The sequence below is a fragment of the Rissa tridactyla genome, chromosome 11 (genome assembly GCF_028500815.1).
Source record: "Rissa tridactyla isolate bRisTri1 chromosome 11, bRisTri1.patW.cur.20221130, whole genome shotgun sequence".
Lineage (NCBI taxonomy): Eukaryota > Metazoa > Chordata > Aves > Charadriiformes > Laridae > Rissa > Rissa tridactyla.
In genome coordinates, this window is record NC_071476.1 from 1,256,354 (window position 1) to 1,270,341 (window position 13,988).

At 50.8% G+C, this 13,988-nt stretch overlaps 1 protein-coding gene across 1 annotated transcript; it reads left to right on the top strand.

Moving 5' to 3' along the window:
• Window positions 1–3,331: 3,331 nt before the first annotated feature.
• Window positions 3,332–7,307, top strand: LOC128916130 (serine protease inhibitor Kazal-type 6-like). The gene is made up of 4 exons (XM_054217409.1): window positions 3,332–3,389; window positions 5,502–5,527; window positions 6,377–6,489; window positions 7,262–7,307. The coding sequence occupies exons 1-4, from the start codon at window positions 3,332–3,334 to the stop codon at window positions 7,305–7,307; spliced, it is 243 nt and encodes an 80-aa protein (XP_054073384.1).
• Window positions 7,308–13,988: the final 6,681 nt, after the last annotated feature.

Sequence of the window (13,988 nt, forward strand, 5' to 3'; positions counted from 1 at the left end):
GTATTGCTCTCCGCTTCAATTGATCAATAAATGAAATGCAACCACTCTCTTTGCCGCAGACTCGTTTTTGGGGATTTTTTTTCAGGGCAGGGGTAATGGTCTTCAGGCTTTTAGGTACTTATCTGTCAGGCAGGAGAAGTTGTGAAATAAACCACAATAAAGAGCAAAGCGTAACGCCCATCACACACCAGCCCAAACCCTCACGAGAGCACGTCACTCCATACCAAACCATCAGAAGAGAAACCAAGCTGCTATAAAATACCACCACTTTCCTAATTTCAGCATCTTATAGAGTGTAAATGGATTCCTCTTCGTAACAGCGCTGAGTCTTGGAGGAACTGGTCCTTTTAGGGGCCCTGGCATGGGGGGAGGGCCCTGGGGAAGCGTGGAAGAGAAAGGTGGCCGTGGTCACCCCTGGGCAAGGGGCAGGTCTGGCAGTGCCTTACAAAAAGGAGGCTTATGGCGAAGGGAGGAGGCTATCTCATAGGGAAGAAAATTAGGAACTGCTGCTTCCCTGAAGGGTGTGCCCATCGAGACTGTGCTGATCAGCAGAAAATTGCAGCAGGCTAGGCAAGGCTGTAATAACGAGCCTAATGGGGACCCAAGGAGAAATTAGTCTGGGCTCAGGCTTTCAGCTTCTTGGAGAAGAGATGTGAAAAGTTGCACCTGGGCTATCTGAGGCAGAGGTGGGACAACAGACCCTACCGGAAAAGGTCTTGGATTTTCTAGCACTAGCTAAGAAGGCCCAGAAGATGCGCTGGTAGCTCCAAGATGGTTTCTATCTTGAAAAAAAGGTATGGAGATAACATCTTTGTGGTAGCCTAAAGCGTGCACTGGAGGAGCAATGATATATATGAACGTTCATGATGACGTACCTTCTTTTTGTGTGAGTCAAGGAGTTAATATGCAAACAAAGGCAAAAAGTCCCCAGTGCCATGGCTCTCACACTCCCCTCCTCTTCCTTCATCCACCTCCTGTTCTCTTGTCATGGAGCAAGAATATCTGCTGCTAAGGCTGATATTTAGGACAAAATCTCTGACTTCCAAGCTTTTTCTTTGGATCTTGTTTCCTGAAGCAGATCGTTTCTTCACCAGGAATTTTGTAGGTCCATCCCCTAGTACTAGCACAGAGCAATGTTCTGTCCTAGGGACAGGGATGGAACTTCTTTTTTGGGGTTTTTTCTGTTAGCACAGGCAATATAGGTCTCATCATGCCTTTGTGTCTACTCTTAAAAGATAAGCTGGGAAGTCATGAGAGTCTTCACTACACACCTGTGTGTGTGTGAAAAATAATTAAGTAACAGTCTAAGTGGTCACTGGATTTGAACAGAGACCTGTCAGCACAGGGTTAAGCTTTGCTATAATTTCTTGTTGGCCAAGAGGTTTATAGAGTGTCCGCAGACTAGCGGAGTTTTGGCCATAGCAGGAAATTGTCTTCAACAGCGAGATCCTACTGTGAGCCTCCTCTGCAGGGGCAGTTTCTGCCAGAGGAAGCCAGATACTTGCTTAGGAGCTCAAGAGGCTTCGGGAAAGCCCAAAGAAGAGCTGCTCAGCTACAGGGAAAGGGAGATTTGGGTATATGGCTGTATCCTACATGCCTTGCGAGCCTCTAAGCAAGAACTCTTTAGAAGATGGAAAGGTTTGGATCACAGAAGACTAGAGACTGGTCCAGCAGTCTGTTTTGCACTTGGCTTGAGATCAGCAAGACTCTGCCCAACTACACCCATTAGACTGCGAAGAGAGGCCCAGGTGCCCTTCTTCTAAACCTGATTGTCAGAGGAACAGAAGAATTTCCTCACCCAGGCCAGCAGGTGGACTGTTTCAGATGTTATAAAGAAGTCGAAAGGGGTAATAACGATCATCACCTGGTTGGTAATTTAGCCTCTTCCTCTCCTCAGCCCAGAAGGGATTGGTCCCTGCGGTACGTTTGCTGGGGCTTTAGCCAGTCAGTTGTGCTGTAACAACCGAAACGTTTGGGTAGATAAAGGGCTGAGGTGTTAAGGCTGTGGCCGCGAGCGGTGACGTACGAAACTAGAAAAGGCAGACAAGTAGTGCTGCGAGTGGCAGAACTGAGCGTGATTCTGAACGGCGCTGCGGCTGACTGACTTGATAACTAAATTATATGAGACGCTGTGTCGTGAGCTCACCCTTAATAGACATCTGAGAATTCACCTGTCAGTCACGGTTCCTCTGCTGTGTGGATTTTAAGATGTCTGGCGAGGTACACAGTGTAATGCTTTCACAGATGTAGGGCATTCATAACATTGCTCTCCTGCAGAATCTCTCTCCCTTACTGGCTGAGCACGTTAGTAGCATCTTCCCTCTGTTGCTAGAAAAATGTATAAAAATATTTGGGTTTACTTAATTATTTTTTTTTTCACTCCTGTGTCAAATTTGGTTAGAACTAGTAGAGTCAAAATTTACAGGGGGAACTAATAAACAGATATATCTACACACGGTGCTCTCATGAGCCTTGTCTCCTTAGGAAAGCACGCTAAAATTTTATTATTCTTAATCTGAACGGATAGTTTGCAAATGGTGCAGCTGAACACAAATCCCTGCACAGACTCAGCTGGAAATGGAGCTCAAGTCTCCCGATTGCCCATCAAATTCCCTTCATTGCCACTTGCTGCGGGAGCGGAGCCCTAGCATATGTTTGTGAATGCGAAAAAACTGGAAAACGTTGACAGCTAGAGTTTAAATAGTTCAGGGAGGAGAGTCAGCAGCCCTATCTGGGACTGTGCACACGGCTATGAGAGCGTGTCGCATCGGAGCGCTCCTCCACCCCAACCCAACAAATTTAGAACCATCCTCAAAAATAGCCAGGGAACAACGTATAATTGGTTTCACAGGCAACATATTCTCATGCTGTGATTTATTTCGTAACGTCTAGTGAGTGTCATCACGCCGCGCTCAAAGCCTCGGAGCTGGCATTCAGCGAGGGCCCGGAGAATGAAAATTACCAGCTTCCCTGATGAATCACCACTTTGAAAATTCACCCTTGTGAGAATCCTGTGACTATTTAGAAAAGAGAAAAAAAAAAAAACAACAAGGTATTACAAGCCTGAGTCTATCACTCATATAATTAGCCCTTTCTAGGTTTGATGTGGACAGGGCAGCATTCCTAAAGCACCATAAACATGGCCAGGACCAATAATGGCTTTAGAAACGAAGTGGAGAAGTTCTCACAATTAAGGTGGGGAATGAGGACGGCTACGGATGGGAGCATAAATACACAGAAAGGCAGGTCTGTGTGTGCGCTGTGGGCTCCGGTGCTGAGACGACACCTCCCGCACACATCGCTTGCCTTGGACTAAAGACCTACCTGCAGCATGAAGGCAACAGGTGCCTTGGTGCTTCTCAGCCTCCTGCTGCTCTCTTTCTTCTCGGGTAAGTGATCCTTTCCCTCGCCTAGGAAAAAAACCAACCCAAACCTTTCTTGACAACAGCAAACTTCAGAGCGCCTTGATCACCGGATGACAGGCTTGAAGATAAAGCTGAGCAAGTAGAAAATGTCTGTGGGACTTGCTCGCTCGTATGACATATTTCCACTCCTCGTGTGCCTCCGCAGTGAATAGCGCAGCGGAGGTGTCGCTGGGAGACAGAGCGAGCAAATTCTAAACGGCTCTTTCAGCAAATGTACCGGAGCAGAGTGTAATTATGAATTTTTTTGGTACAAATGATCGCTGGAGAGTTTTGCTGAACCAGTTAGAGAAGAAACTCATTCACCTCAGGGTCATCAGCTCTTGTTTTGATCCTAAGCATCTTGGTATTTGGTGTTTTCCTTGGAGATGTGGAAACGTAATTAGATGAAAGTTTCAGCTTTCGTTTATGTTGCAGAGAAAAGCTTGAAAATTAAATTCAAATGTCCTGGAGGAGTCAAAACAAAGAGAGCAAATTAAAAGGATCCAGAATTTATTTATCTGGAGATTTACATATCTCTCCGATGATCTGGGGAAGCTGAGTGATGACTTTTGGAACATATAGGTCACATCAGTGTTATCAATTGCTTGTGTCCAGCTGACCCGCCTCGGGAAGGTTTGTGGTGACAGTTACTGAAGAACGTGCAGAACAAGAATTATTTATACTTGGTTTTCTGTGAATAATTTGAATAAAGAATTCACTTGAGAAAATTGCAAGCTGTGCATGGAGAAAAGAGGTGAATTGCTTTGTACACATTATTCGTGATGAAATATTCATCTGTCTCTAATTGAGTCTTAATTGGGACTGGGTTCTGTCAGAGTGCTGAAGCTTCCTTCCAAGGCCAGGCAGAATAGCAGCAAACCCTGTGATCTCCTATAAAATAAATAAATGTCAAGAGATATCATCACAAAGTCTTGTGTAGCCGCATGTAATATTTATAAAAGCTATGGAGTGAGCTATTTTGTAAATAACATGCAGATAGCCTTAACAGAGACTTTACAATTAAGGCAGCCCAGCCTAACCTGAGGATATAATAAATACACCAGCGCCAGGGATAAAACACTGAAGGGCAATAAAATTGGCGGAAGGAGGGCGGGTTAATGGGTGATGGTCTAGCTGACTGAGGCTTGGCTGGGACTTCCACCGGAGCGTAGGACGAGGTCCTCCCATCCCCTGCCCCAGGTTCCCTCCTGCCCAGAACCACCTGAGCAGCACCACCACCGGAGATCCCACCGACCCAGCGGGAGCAGCCGCCCATCCGAACCCCTGCTGCTCCGCGAGATGCTGGGTATTTCTCCCAGAGTGTTGTGACCCAGATTCTGCAAATCTGCATTCGATCCGCCCGTGAGCACCAGGCTCCCCCTTAGAGACGTCGCAGGGTTGCCCTGTCCCGCAGCTCCGACTCAACCTACGCGCCCGACTGCAGTCTTTGCCGTGAAGAAATACAAAAAGGACGGACTGATTATCCTCAAGCCGGTGGTTACAGCGGGTATTTTTGCGCTCTCACTGACCGGCGCTGCCAGTTCTGCTCTCGATCACCCCACGACGTCTCTCTGTCTCTTGCCCGGGATGAAGTTGTTCTGGGAGAGTCTCTGGGCTGTGCTGAGGACGGCTGTGAAGCCGCTCGCGGGGTCTCCTTCTCCACGGAACACTCTTGTCAGCAGTACCAGCCGTTTTCGCTGTTCAGAGGTGCAGAAGCCTAAAAGCCTTGAAAGCCAATATAGCTCTAAAATCTCTGTTGAGCGCGGCTCCAGATCCGATATGGCAGCTCCCTTCCCCGGGAGTGGCTGCCTTCCAGCAGATTGGGTTATGTGTCTGAGGTGCAGTTAACAGCTGAATGACTGAGTACACAGTATTTTAGTAACATTTTTCGAAAAAGCAAAATACTGAAAAGCAATTCAGATAATGTATTTCCCGCCCCCTCCGCCGCCGCACAGGATGAGGGAGTAGGAAAAACCTGGTGTGTGTTTCACTGTGGTTTGCATAAAGGGTTTGTGACTTTAGCTCAGCCTGTGTCAGAAAATAATGCTGACGTGTAAAATCTCTGTTTGTTTTTTGTTGTGTTTTTTTTTCTTCCAGATGTAGCAGGTCAAGACATCGAAGAGGTTAGTGCAGCCGTTTCTGCTTACTTTATCTGCATTTTCTAGAGGAACGGGTTTGTAACCGAGATCTTGGTGTGCGGTAAATGGTTTTTAATGTCTGCTGGGAGCAGGGGGGTCCTCCCAAGGTGATCCGACACTTTGGGGAGTTCACTGTTTTGTGTGTTATGGATGTTACGTCTGGCCATGTCAGCAAGCAGGCCAGGGAAAGAGATGGTTGGTTTAGCAAATGCTTCCCGTGATTAGCTCTAGGGCGCTTGCACGGGGCTGTCTTTGTGCCCAGCACCCCTTTTGTCCACTTTGCTCCACTGTCCAATCTTCTCATGAAACAAATGGGCTATGGACAGTGTTTTATCCCCTCGAACAAGGTCCATCACTGGGACCGGTGCAGAGACAAAATAGCTGTACATTTTGCGGACACCATTTATAGTTGCCCCTAGTCTATGGGTTTCTGCTCCTTCCACCGGGAAGGCAGAGAGCTCAGCAAGCACCGAGCCGGGCGCCTGGTTTCGCAAGGTGCGTGAGTCCGCACAGCAGGGAGCTAACTTGGCCCCAAATGCCTGAAAGAGCATCAGTGCTGACTCCTCTCCTGCACGCCGAGGCTAATCCACTGCTGTCTTTGGGAGATCAAGACTCCTCCCAGGTGACTACAGTTTCCCTCCTCAAACACAGGGCAAAAATCCCCCCAAAACATTGCTTCTGCTCATTTCTGACAGGGCTTTTTCTTTCAGTAAACAGGCAGTGTCATCACTGCCGTGACCTTGTCTCTTATTTGGAAAGGGAAAGAAAGAGCGTGGGAATGCTGAAAGGTTTGTTTGTGGGGGTTTTTGTTGGGTTTTTTTATTCCTTTTGCAGATTTGTAGAGAGTTTGTAAACAGAAGCGTGCACTGCACGAGGGAGTCCAACCCTCACTGCGGCACGGATGGCATCACGTACGGAAACAAGTGCGTCTTCTGCAAGGCAGTGCTGTAAGTGGAAGCAGAGGGGATCGAAATAACAGAGAGAGTTGGCTCCATTTCCACGTATGTAACGATGCACTTCGCGGAGGGGAGGCCCTGCATCCAGGCTGCTCCTCTTGTATGGACCAGCCCCTGCATCGTGCCAAGTGGAATGAATATTTCCTCCTTGGAACAGAGCCGCATGAATGCAAGTTAATTTAAATTCATTTCTAGGCTTTGCACGCTGCTGGTTGCCATGCTGAGAGGCAGCACGGGGCCTGGTAGGCAATTGCATCCCGCCCGTGCCTTCTGCACGCGCGGAGTTGCTGCACATTCCCCGCTGTATGCCACAGGCTGCAGCTCTCACTGCCCACACTCCTGGGTGCTGAGAACTGTCTGGAGGAACGCAGGAGCTGAGCCGTGCCAAAGTGTTCCTGAAAAGTCTGAATGGACTTTGTGGAACAAGACACCAAATCTCAGAGGAGGAACCTGAGTTTCTCCTTTTCCTGAGCTGTGTCACCTTTGAAAGGAGATGCGATAGGAGCCAGCACCCCTGGCATGAACGTGCTTGCAAAACATTGGTTTTTCCTTGGCAGTCCTTGACATTTGGTGCATGCTCAAGGCTGCCTTATCCTGGGGGTAACCAGAGAAGAGCAAGGAGAGGAGAAAATGGCTTGGTGTTCCCTGTGAGGCACCAGGGTACACTGGCACGAGTCAGGCAAACGACAGACGAGCCCCTTGTCCCCCAGTGCCGTGTCCACCTTACACTGCTTTGTCTAAGTCTGTCTTGCTCCTTTTACAGGAGGAGTGGAGGGAAAATAAGGTTGAAGCACCTGGGGAAATGCTGAGTCCTCGCTGTCACCGAGCAGCAAGAGCTGAGCCCCCGTCGGCAGTGGCCGCAGACGCCTGTGCACGGAGACGGGAGCCGTCTGCCCTCACCCCCGCCGCCTCTGCTCAATAAAATAAAACTCAGCACGATTCTGTGGCTGGATTCCTTTTGCCGTAGTACCCAGAAAAGCGCTTTGGTACGGCTGTGCTAGGGCCCAATGCGCGGCTTCGTTCTGCCATGCTATCACCTCACCCTTCTCCTCCTGGGAAGGAAGGGGCTCCCTGTGCCAGAGCGGCCGTTCCCACCGCTCCCGCGGGCTCTCTCCTCCCGTCCCCAGCAGCCGTAGCTCTTCTGTCCCGTCCTGTCTGGCAAATCGGCACACGCTTGCCGGGCAGACGAGCAGCGCGACCGCTCGTGGGCTCCTGCCCAGCCCTCCCCGCCCCAGGGGGTGGGTGACAGCGGGCGCCTTTATTCTTTACCCAGCCTCCATAGAGATGTTCCTTCCTCTCCGGGAGGTTATTGTGGGAGGGTGACGGGAGAGCTGGTGAACAGCGTGACTGCGTATGCCTCATCTCCTTTGGAAACCAGAGACAAACAAGCTGAGGCTGGGAAATATTGCTCCGTTTAAGCCTGCAACAAGAAGATGGCAGGTGGAGGCTCGTTTTAGGCAGAAGCTGCGAGGCTCTTCTTTCCAAATCAGTCTTTCTTCTTCCTTCCAGGAGAACGCTTTGTCTTGAAAGCTGTGAACTCACCAGCATTAGTTTCCTGCTGCCAAGTAGCTTCTCATGCTAATAAAATTATATTTAGAAGAGCACCAGATTGTATAAAGTGTCAATAATTACAAAAAAAAAAAAAAAATATCTCTGGAGAAGAAGAGCTGTGGGCTTCCTCTCCCCACCTCCAGGATAAACTCTCCCTGAATCATACAAAGACCTTGATTTTCTAGACACAAGTGTTTGTGTTTATTTACAATTTTTAACGTGCACAGGCTTTATTACCTACTTTCCTTTTCACACTGCTGCCCTCTCTCTTCTTGATGCTGGCTGGAGGATCCTTCTTTATGCAAACATGAGAAAATGAATTCTTTAGTCTCTCTTCCTTCACTGGGCAAAATTCACACGGGGAAATACCTGTGGCTTCCCCTTGTTAAAGCATTGGCAGCAGATCAATGGGACACCAGGTCCTTTGTGCCAAGATTAACTTTCAAAGGCAGCTTTAGATTTTATCATGAGCCTCAGGGGTCAACACATTTTGCAAGCGCCTAAATGCTGAGCATCTAAACCTCTGGACCGTGTCTGGACAGAGCTTGAGCGTTTGCCTATCATGCCATAATCCATGCTTTGAACTCAATTGAGGCGCAATGCCTAAACAGAGAGGCCTTAGCAATGTGCTCAGCACACCTAATGCCGGCTTCTCGTCTGGTAATTCACATTTGCAACGCCAATTCTGGCAAATCCTTTGTCATTTGGTGCCTTTACAGGCGGCAGCCAGCCAGTGGTTAAACCGCGCAGGCAAAACTTTGCAGCGACTTTGTACTGGAGCTTCTCTCGGACCAGCTGTCTTTGATCCTGGCATTTTCCCCATCCCAATTTACTGAATTCTTGCAAAATCTGCCACCTCTTCTTGGAAGCAGACTAATGCTCTCTGTGTCCCAGGTCATGCCGCCAGGGGAAGTGAACTTGTTTTGTTTCAAATTCAGGTTTTACATCAGAATACTCAACAGCAAGACAGCCAGAACACGGACAAGGTTGAGGGGAACAAGAAGCACCTCCTGCATAAAGACAAGTGGTCATGAAGGACACATTGGGAAAGGGTCAGGACATTCCTCATCAATCCTCCTGCTCGGTGCAGGATGACCTCCGCATGTCCTAAGTTTTCCTGCAGTGATCCTATTACATTGCGTGGCTCTGGACCACATTCAGAGCACAGGAGCAAAAAGACCCCATTTTTTAAGATGGAAAGCGACTTTATAGTGCGAGGGATGTCTTTATGCCTGAGTGACTCCAAAAATCCCACTACATATTCCAGTATCTAATCCATTTTCATCTGGAGGCTGAGATAACAAGGATAGATCACAATAAAACAGAAACTTTCAGTGCAAACGGCAAATAGAAACACCTCTGTACCTCTATGGACCCAACTACCATCTCCACCTGCGCTGGGGGAATGAGGAATGGGAGTCACCTCCTTTGAGGAGATGATTTCCCCCGGTCAGGGGAACTTCACAAAACTTCCTCCCCAGGAGAGGCCAAGAGAAGCAGCACTACACCGAGCGAGTGGCTTCTGTCGCGGTCTGTCCTTCCAGCTGAGCGCGCACATCGCTCCCGTTAACCGGGATGATGGTGATGCTTTGCTGGTGGCCGGGTCCGTTCACTCTTGGTTTGAGAGCGCTGTGCTCGCCTTCCCGGCAGGGCTGGTGGATGCCAGGGACAGGGTAGGAGTGTGGCCGTGGCCACAGCCTGTCCAGACTGAGCTCCCGCCTGTCTCTGGCTGCCTTCCCGCACACGTACCAAACCACGAACCAAACCTTCAGACACTGCTTTTCCTTTTATTTCCGTCCTCCACCTTTTAAGATGTGTTGGGTTTGGGGGAATTTTTTTTGACAGCTTTGAAAGGTGGGTGAGTCATGAGAGATTTGAGATCTTTCCTCTATTAGATAACACGAGCATCTTTCTTCACAGCTTTTTCTCTCGCTGGAGAGGAAGGGTCCTCAGCTACAGGGCAGAGGCTGGGGTGGGAGCTGATCCAGCATCTCGGCCACTGCCAAGACCTGCCCCTTGCAGCAGAACAAGGGCCCTGTGCTCCCCGTCTCTCACTAAGTTCCCCTCGGCAGTTAAAATAATGGCAGAATTACATTTGTGCATGGCTGCTCTGACTGAAAGGAAGAGGTTGCTCACAGCTGAGCGCCCTCCCGTGACCGGGCTATGCTTGTGGCAGAGGAGAAGGACGTATTTCCATCTTCCAGCTTCACTCCGCTGGTGATGCATCTGATACATTATTGTGTCCAGGCCCTTGGCCCATTTAACTTCTGTGCTCCACCACTTCCTTCTCCTCCCCCAGCACAGGCACGTGTCACTGTCACAACTCACTTGAATCCTTTGTCCTACTTTTTTCCCTTGATATTCACAGTGTTTGACAAGGCTTTTCTAGCTGTCATGGGATGATCCTAGGGTGGCGGTGCTGACTGCTGGGTTCCCGCAGCCTGACTGTGGAGGAAGCTCCGGACTTGGTGATCATTCTGCTTCACCCTCTTTTCCCTAAGAGAAGGCAGGCTGGATCAGGTTGGAAGGGACTTTGGTCCAACCTCCAGCTCATGGCAGGGTCAATTCTGAGGTCCTATCAGGTTGCTTAGAGCTTTATCCAGTCTAGCATTGAAAACCTCCAAGGGTGGAGAACGTACGATCTCCCTGGTGGTGCTGTCCCAGGCTTTGACCGTAAAGAAATTTTTCCTTGTATCAGGTTTCAACCTCTTTTCTTTCAACTGCCTCATCTCCAAGCCATGCACCACCGTCAGGAGCCTGGCTCCGTCTGCTCAGTAACCTGCTTGTTAACTGGCAGGCTGCTCTTACGTCCTCATGAAGTCTTCTCCCCAGGCCGAACAAGCCCACCTCCCTCCACCTCCTCTCACAGGGCAAATGCTCCAGCCCCCAGCTCTCTTGGTGGCTCCCCACTGAGCTTTCTCCCGTTTTTCAATGCCTTTCTTGTACTGGAAGGGGGCCCAAAACTGAACATGGGAGGAAAGGCCGAGCTATGGGGAGAGAGAAAAGGCTTGTTCAGGGTGTAGGTGGGAGAACTGTGGGAGTATTGCAGGGGACTGAAAAGACGTAGATGGTGACGGTTGCAGGAGCAGCAGGAGGATGTCAGTGAGTACTGGGTCCTTTAAGGATGAGAGAGCAGCTGAGCCTGCTCTGGGGTGAAACGGCTCCCAGATGCTGGGAATCAGCCAACACTCCCCCCCAATCCCATCACAGTTGAAGGACTTAAATAGGAGCCCAGGGGAAGCATTTGGCTGTTTTTACTGATTCTGGAGCGAAGACAAGGTGAGGAGTTTGCTTTGTGGTGTGAGTTTTGGTGTTTGTTTGGTGGTTTGGGTTGGTTTTTTTGTTTGTTTGTTTGGGGTTTTTTTTCCCCCTGCAATAAGTGTGGTTTAGGAGCTTCTCATGGGAGTAGCTGCAGTAATTGTGGCTGGTCTCGGTGTCTTGAAGGCTGCTATAAAAGTGCTGGGGAAGGCTTATAAAATGCGTGTGGGAGGCAAGGGTTACCACAACACGTAAAGGGAGAACGGGGGAGGCATAAGATATATCCATGCAGAAAGGTAGGTACCACATAAAGAGCTGCTTGCTTTAAAGCTCCGGGGTGGAACTCCAAGGTGTCTCTTTGGCTTTGAGACCCACGGGGCAGTGAGGGGCACGAGCCTCAATAAGGTCAGCTCCTTGGGTCTCCAGAGCGAGCAGGGCTTTGGCAGGGCCTCAACCTCGATTGAAAGATAAGGTCAGAACCGAGCCCCTGCTGGGCCCGGGGGGTGCCCTGACCAGCCTGAGCCTGGCCCGAGTGACAGCTTCAGCGCTTCTAGCAGGGTTGGACCTAGAACCCAGCTTGGGGCTGCCCAGGGATGTGAGGAAAGCGGTGCTGCTGTATAATGCCGTGCTTCCGTTTCTGAGCTAAAATTGCTTAATTGGGAGTGGACCGAAACGTCAGTACCGCGGCAAGGGCTGGCTGCGACACTTCTGGCCTTCTTCCCGAGGAATGCCATGCCTGGCTTGGGGAGGGTGGTTTTGTGGAGTCACCTGTGATAAAACCATCAGCTGCCTGGGCCCTGCCCTGCAAACGCACCCTCCTGTCATCCTCCGTTTCTAGACGTACCCTTAATCACCGCTCACAGTTACTGCCGGCAAGCGGAAGCTCCCAATTTGTCTGATGATTATGATGGTGACGACCCATTAAAAAAGGAGGGAGGAGGGGCCGCAGAAGGTCACCCGGGCGGGGACAGTCTTGCCCAGCGCCTCTCCGCCAGCAGCAGCGGGGCGGGGGTCGCTGCGGGGAGGCGGCTCCTTCCCGGGCCTCGGGCTCCCTCTGGCGACTGCCGGGAGAGCACCCGGCTGGGGCTCGGGCCCCGCTGCGGCCGGGCCGGGCCGGCCCCATTTTGGAGAGAGGCCCTGACGTCCTCTCTGTGCCAGCCTCTGGGAGCAAGGCAGCTCTGCTGAAACGAGCAAAATGCCATCTTGTTGTCCCGGGGCTCTGCAGAGGCACGACCCAGCTACAAGAGTTGATTCTACCTGTTGAAATCTTGCTTCAAATTAGAGGTGCCGGCGGCGGAGCCGTGCACGAACTGTGGTAACGTTATTCAGGCCCAGAGACTCCCAGGTTCCTGGGAGTGCAGCACCCCTCCTCTTCTCAGGGTGGGTGTCTGAATTAGCCTGTGTTTGCTGAGCACGACAGCTGCTCTCGCAATGAGTTATTACACCGACGGAGCGGGCAGGAGGCACTGGTACTGTGAGTTGTCCTAGTAAATTGTTTCTGTTCGTCACTTGTGCCTCGGCTCTCCATCCTGGCAGCCGTCTCCCCCTCGCCTGAGGCTGCTGTCGGGCCAGCGTGCTCTGAACAAGTTTCCTCTCCTCCTGCAGGGCCCATCACCTCCCATCAAAGCGCTCAGGCACAGGGCGCTGTCTCAGAAAGTCCCCTTGACAGAATAGATGAAAGGGAGCTCTAATCAATGACTTCCTTGGCCCCGACACTGCTCAGACCGCTGTCTTCCCCAGGGCGCTGCTCATCTCTCCTGCAGACACTGGAGGAAGAAGTTTGGGGGCAGAGAAGCGCAGCTGAGATGAGCTGGGCTTTGTGCCTCCAGGATATCATAGAATCATAGAATTGCCGAGGTTGGAAGGGACCTTTAAGATCATCAAGTCCAACCTTTAACCTACCCTGACAAAAGCCACTTCTAAACCATGTCCCTAAGTGCCCCATCTACCCTTTTTTTAAACACCTCCAGGGTGTTTGGGGAGAGCTCTTCAGTTATGCTGTTGCCGGATGCAAATATTGAGATTTAGTGTCAGTGGTGGGACTGCAGGCGTGACGTACTCGCTCCACTTTTCACTGAACCCAGCTGAGGCTTGGACTCTGCCTCTGTGGAGCTCTTCCCCTCTGTTAATGCTGTGACAAAGGAGAAAGCTGCTGCCTGCCCTTGCGTCCGAGCAGCTACGGCACGGCACGGCTGTGGAGTTGGTGCAAGTCCCCTCCACCCTACCAGGGTCTCAGAGGACTTTCTGCTGCTGAGGGTGCTCTGCTGTTTGCTGTTGTGTCTTGGTGGCCTGTCCAGCACCTGCTGACCCCCTGGGATGCTCCAGGCCTTGGTGTTATCTCTCCAAGGCCTGATAGGATGATGATGCTCCTCCTTGGATGATGCTCGGGGAAGAGTGGCTGGAAAGCTGCCCAGCAGAAAAGGACCTGGGGGTGCTGGTGGACGGCCAGCTTAACATGAGCCAGCAGTGTGCCCAGGTGGCCCAGAAGGCCAATAGCATTCTGGCTTGTATCAGGAATAGCGTGGCCAGCAGGAGCAGGGAAGTGATGGTGCCTCTGTACTGGGCACTGGTGAGGCCTCACCTCGAGTGCTGTGTCCAGTTCTGGGCCCCTCTGGACAAGAGGGACATTGAGGTGCTGGAGCGTGTCCAGAGGAGAGCGACCAGGCTGGTGAGGGGTCTGG

Bases quoted from the DNA above. Each gene is read 5' to 3' on its own strand.
- LOC128916130 (XM_054217409.1), top strand. From the start codon at position 3,332: ATGAAGGCAACAGGTGCCTTGGTGCTTCTCAGCCTCCTGCTGCTCTCT. The intron at 3,390-5,501 runs GTAAGTGATCCT...TTTTTCTTCCAG, and splicing joins GCTGCTCTCTTTCTTCTCGG to ATGTAGCAGGTCAAGACATC. The intron at 6,490-7,261 runs GTAAGTGGAAGC...CTCCTTTTACAG, and splicing joins GTCTTCTGCAAGGCAGTGCT to GAGGAGTGGAGGGAAAATAA.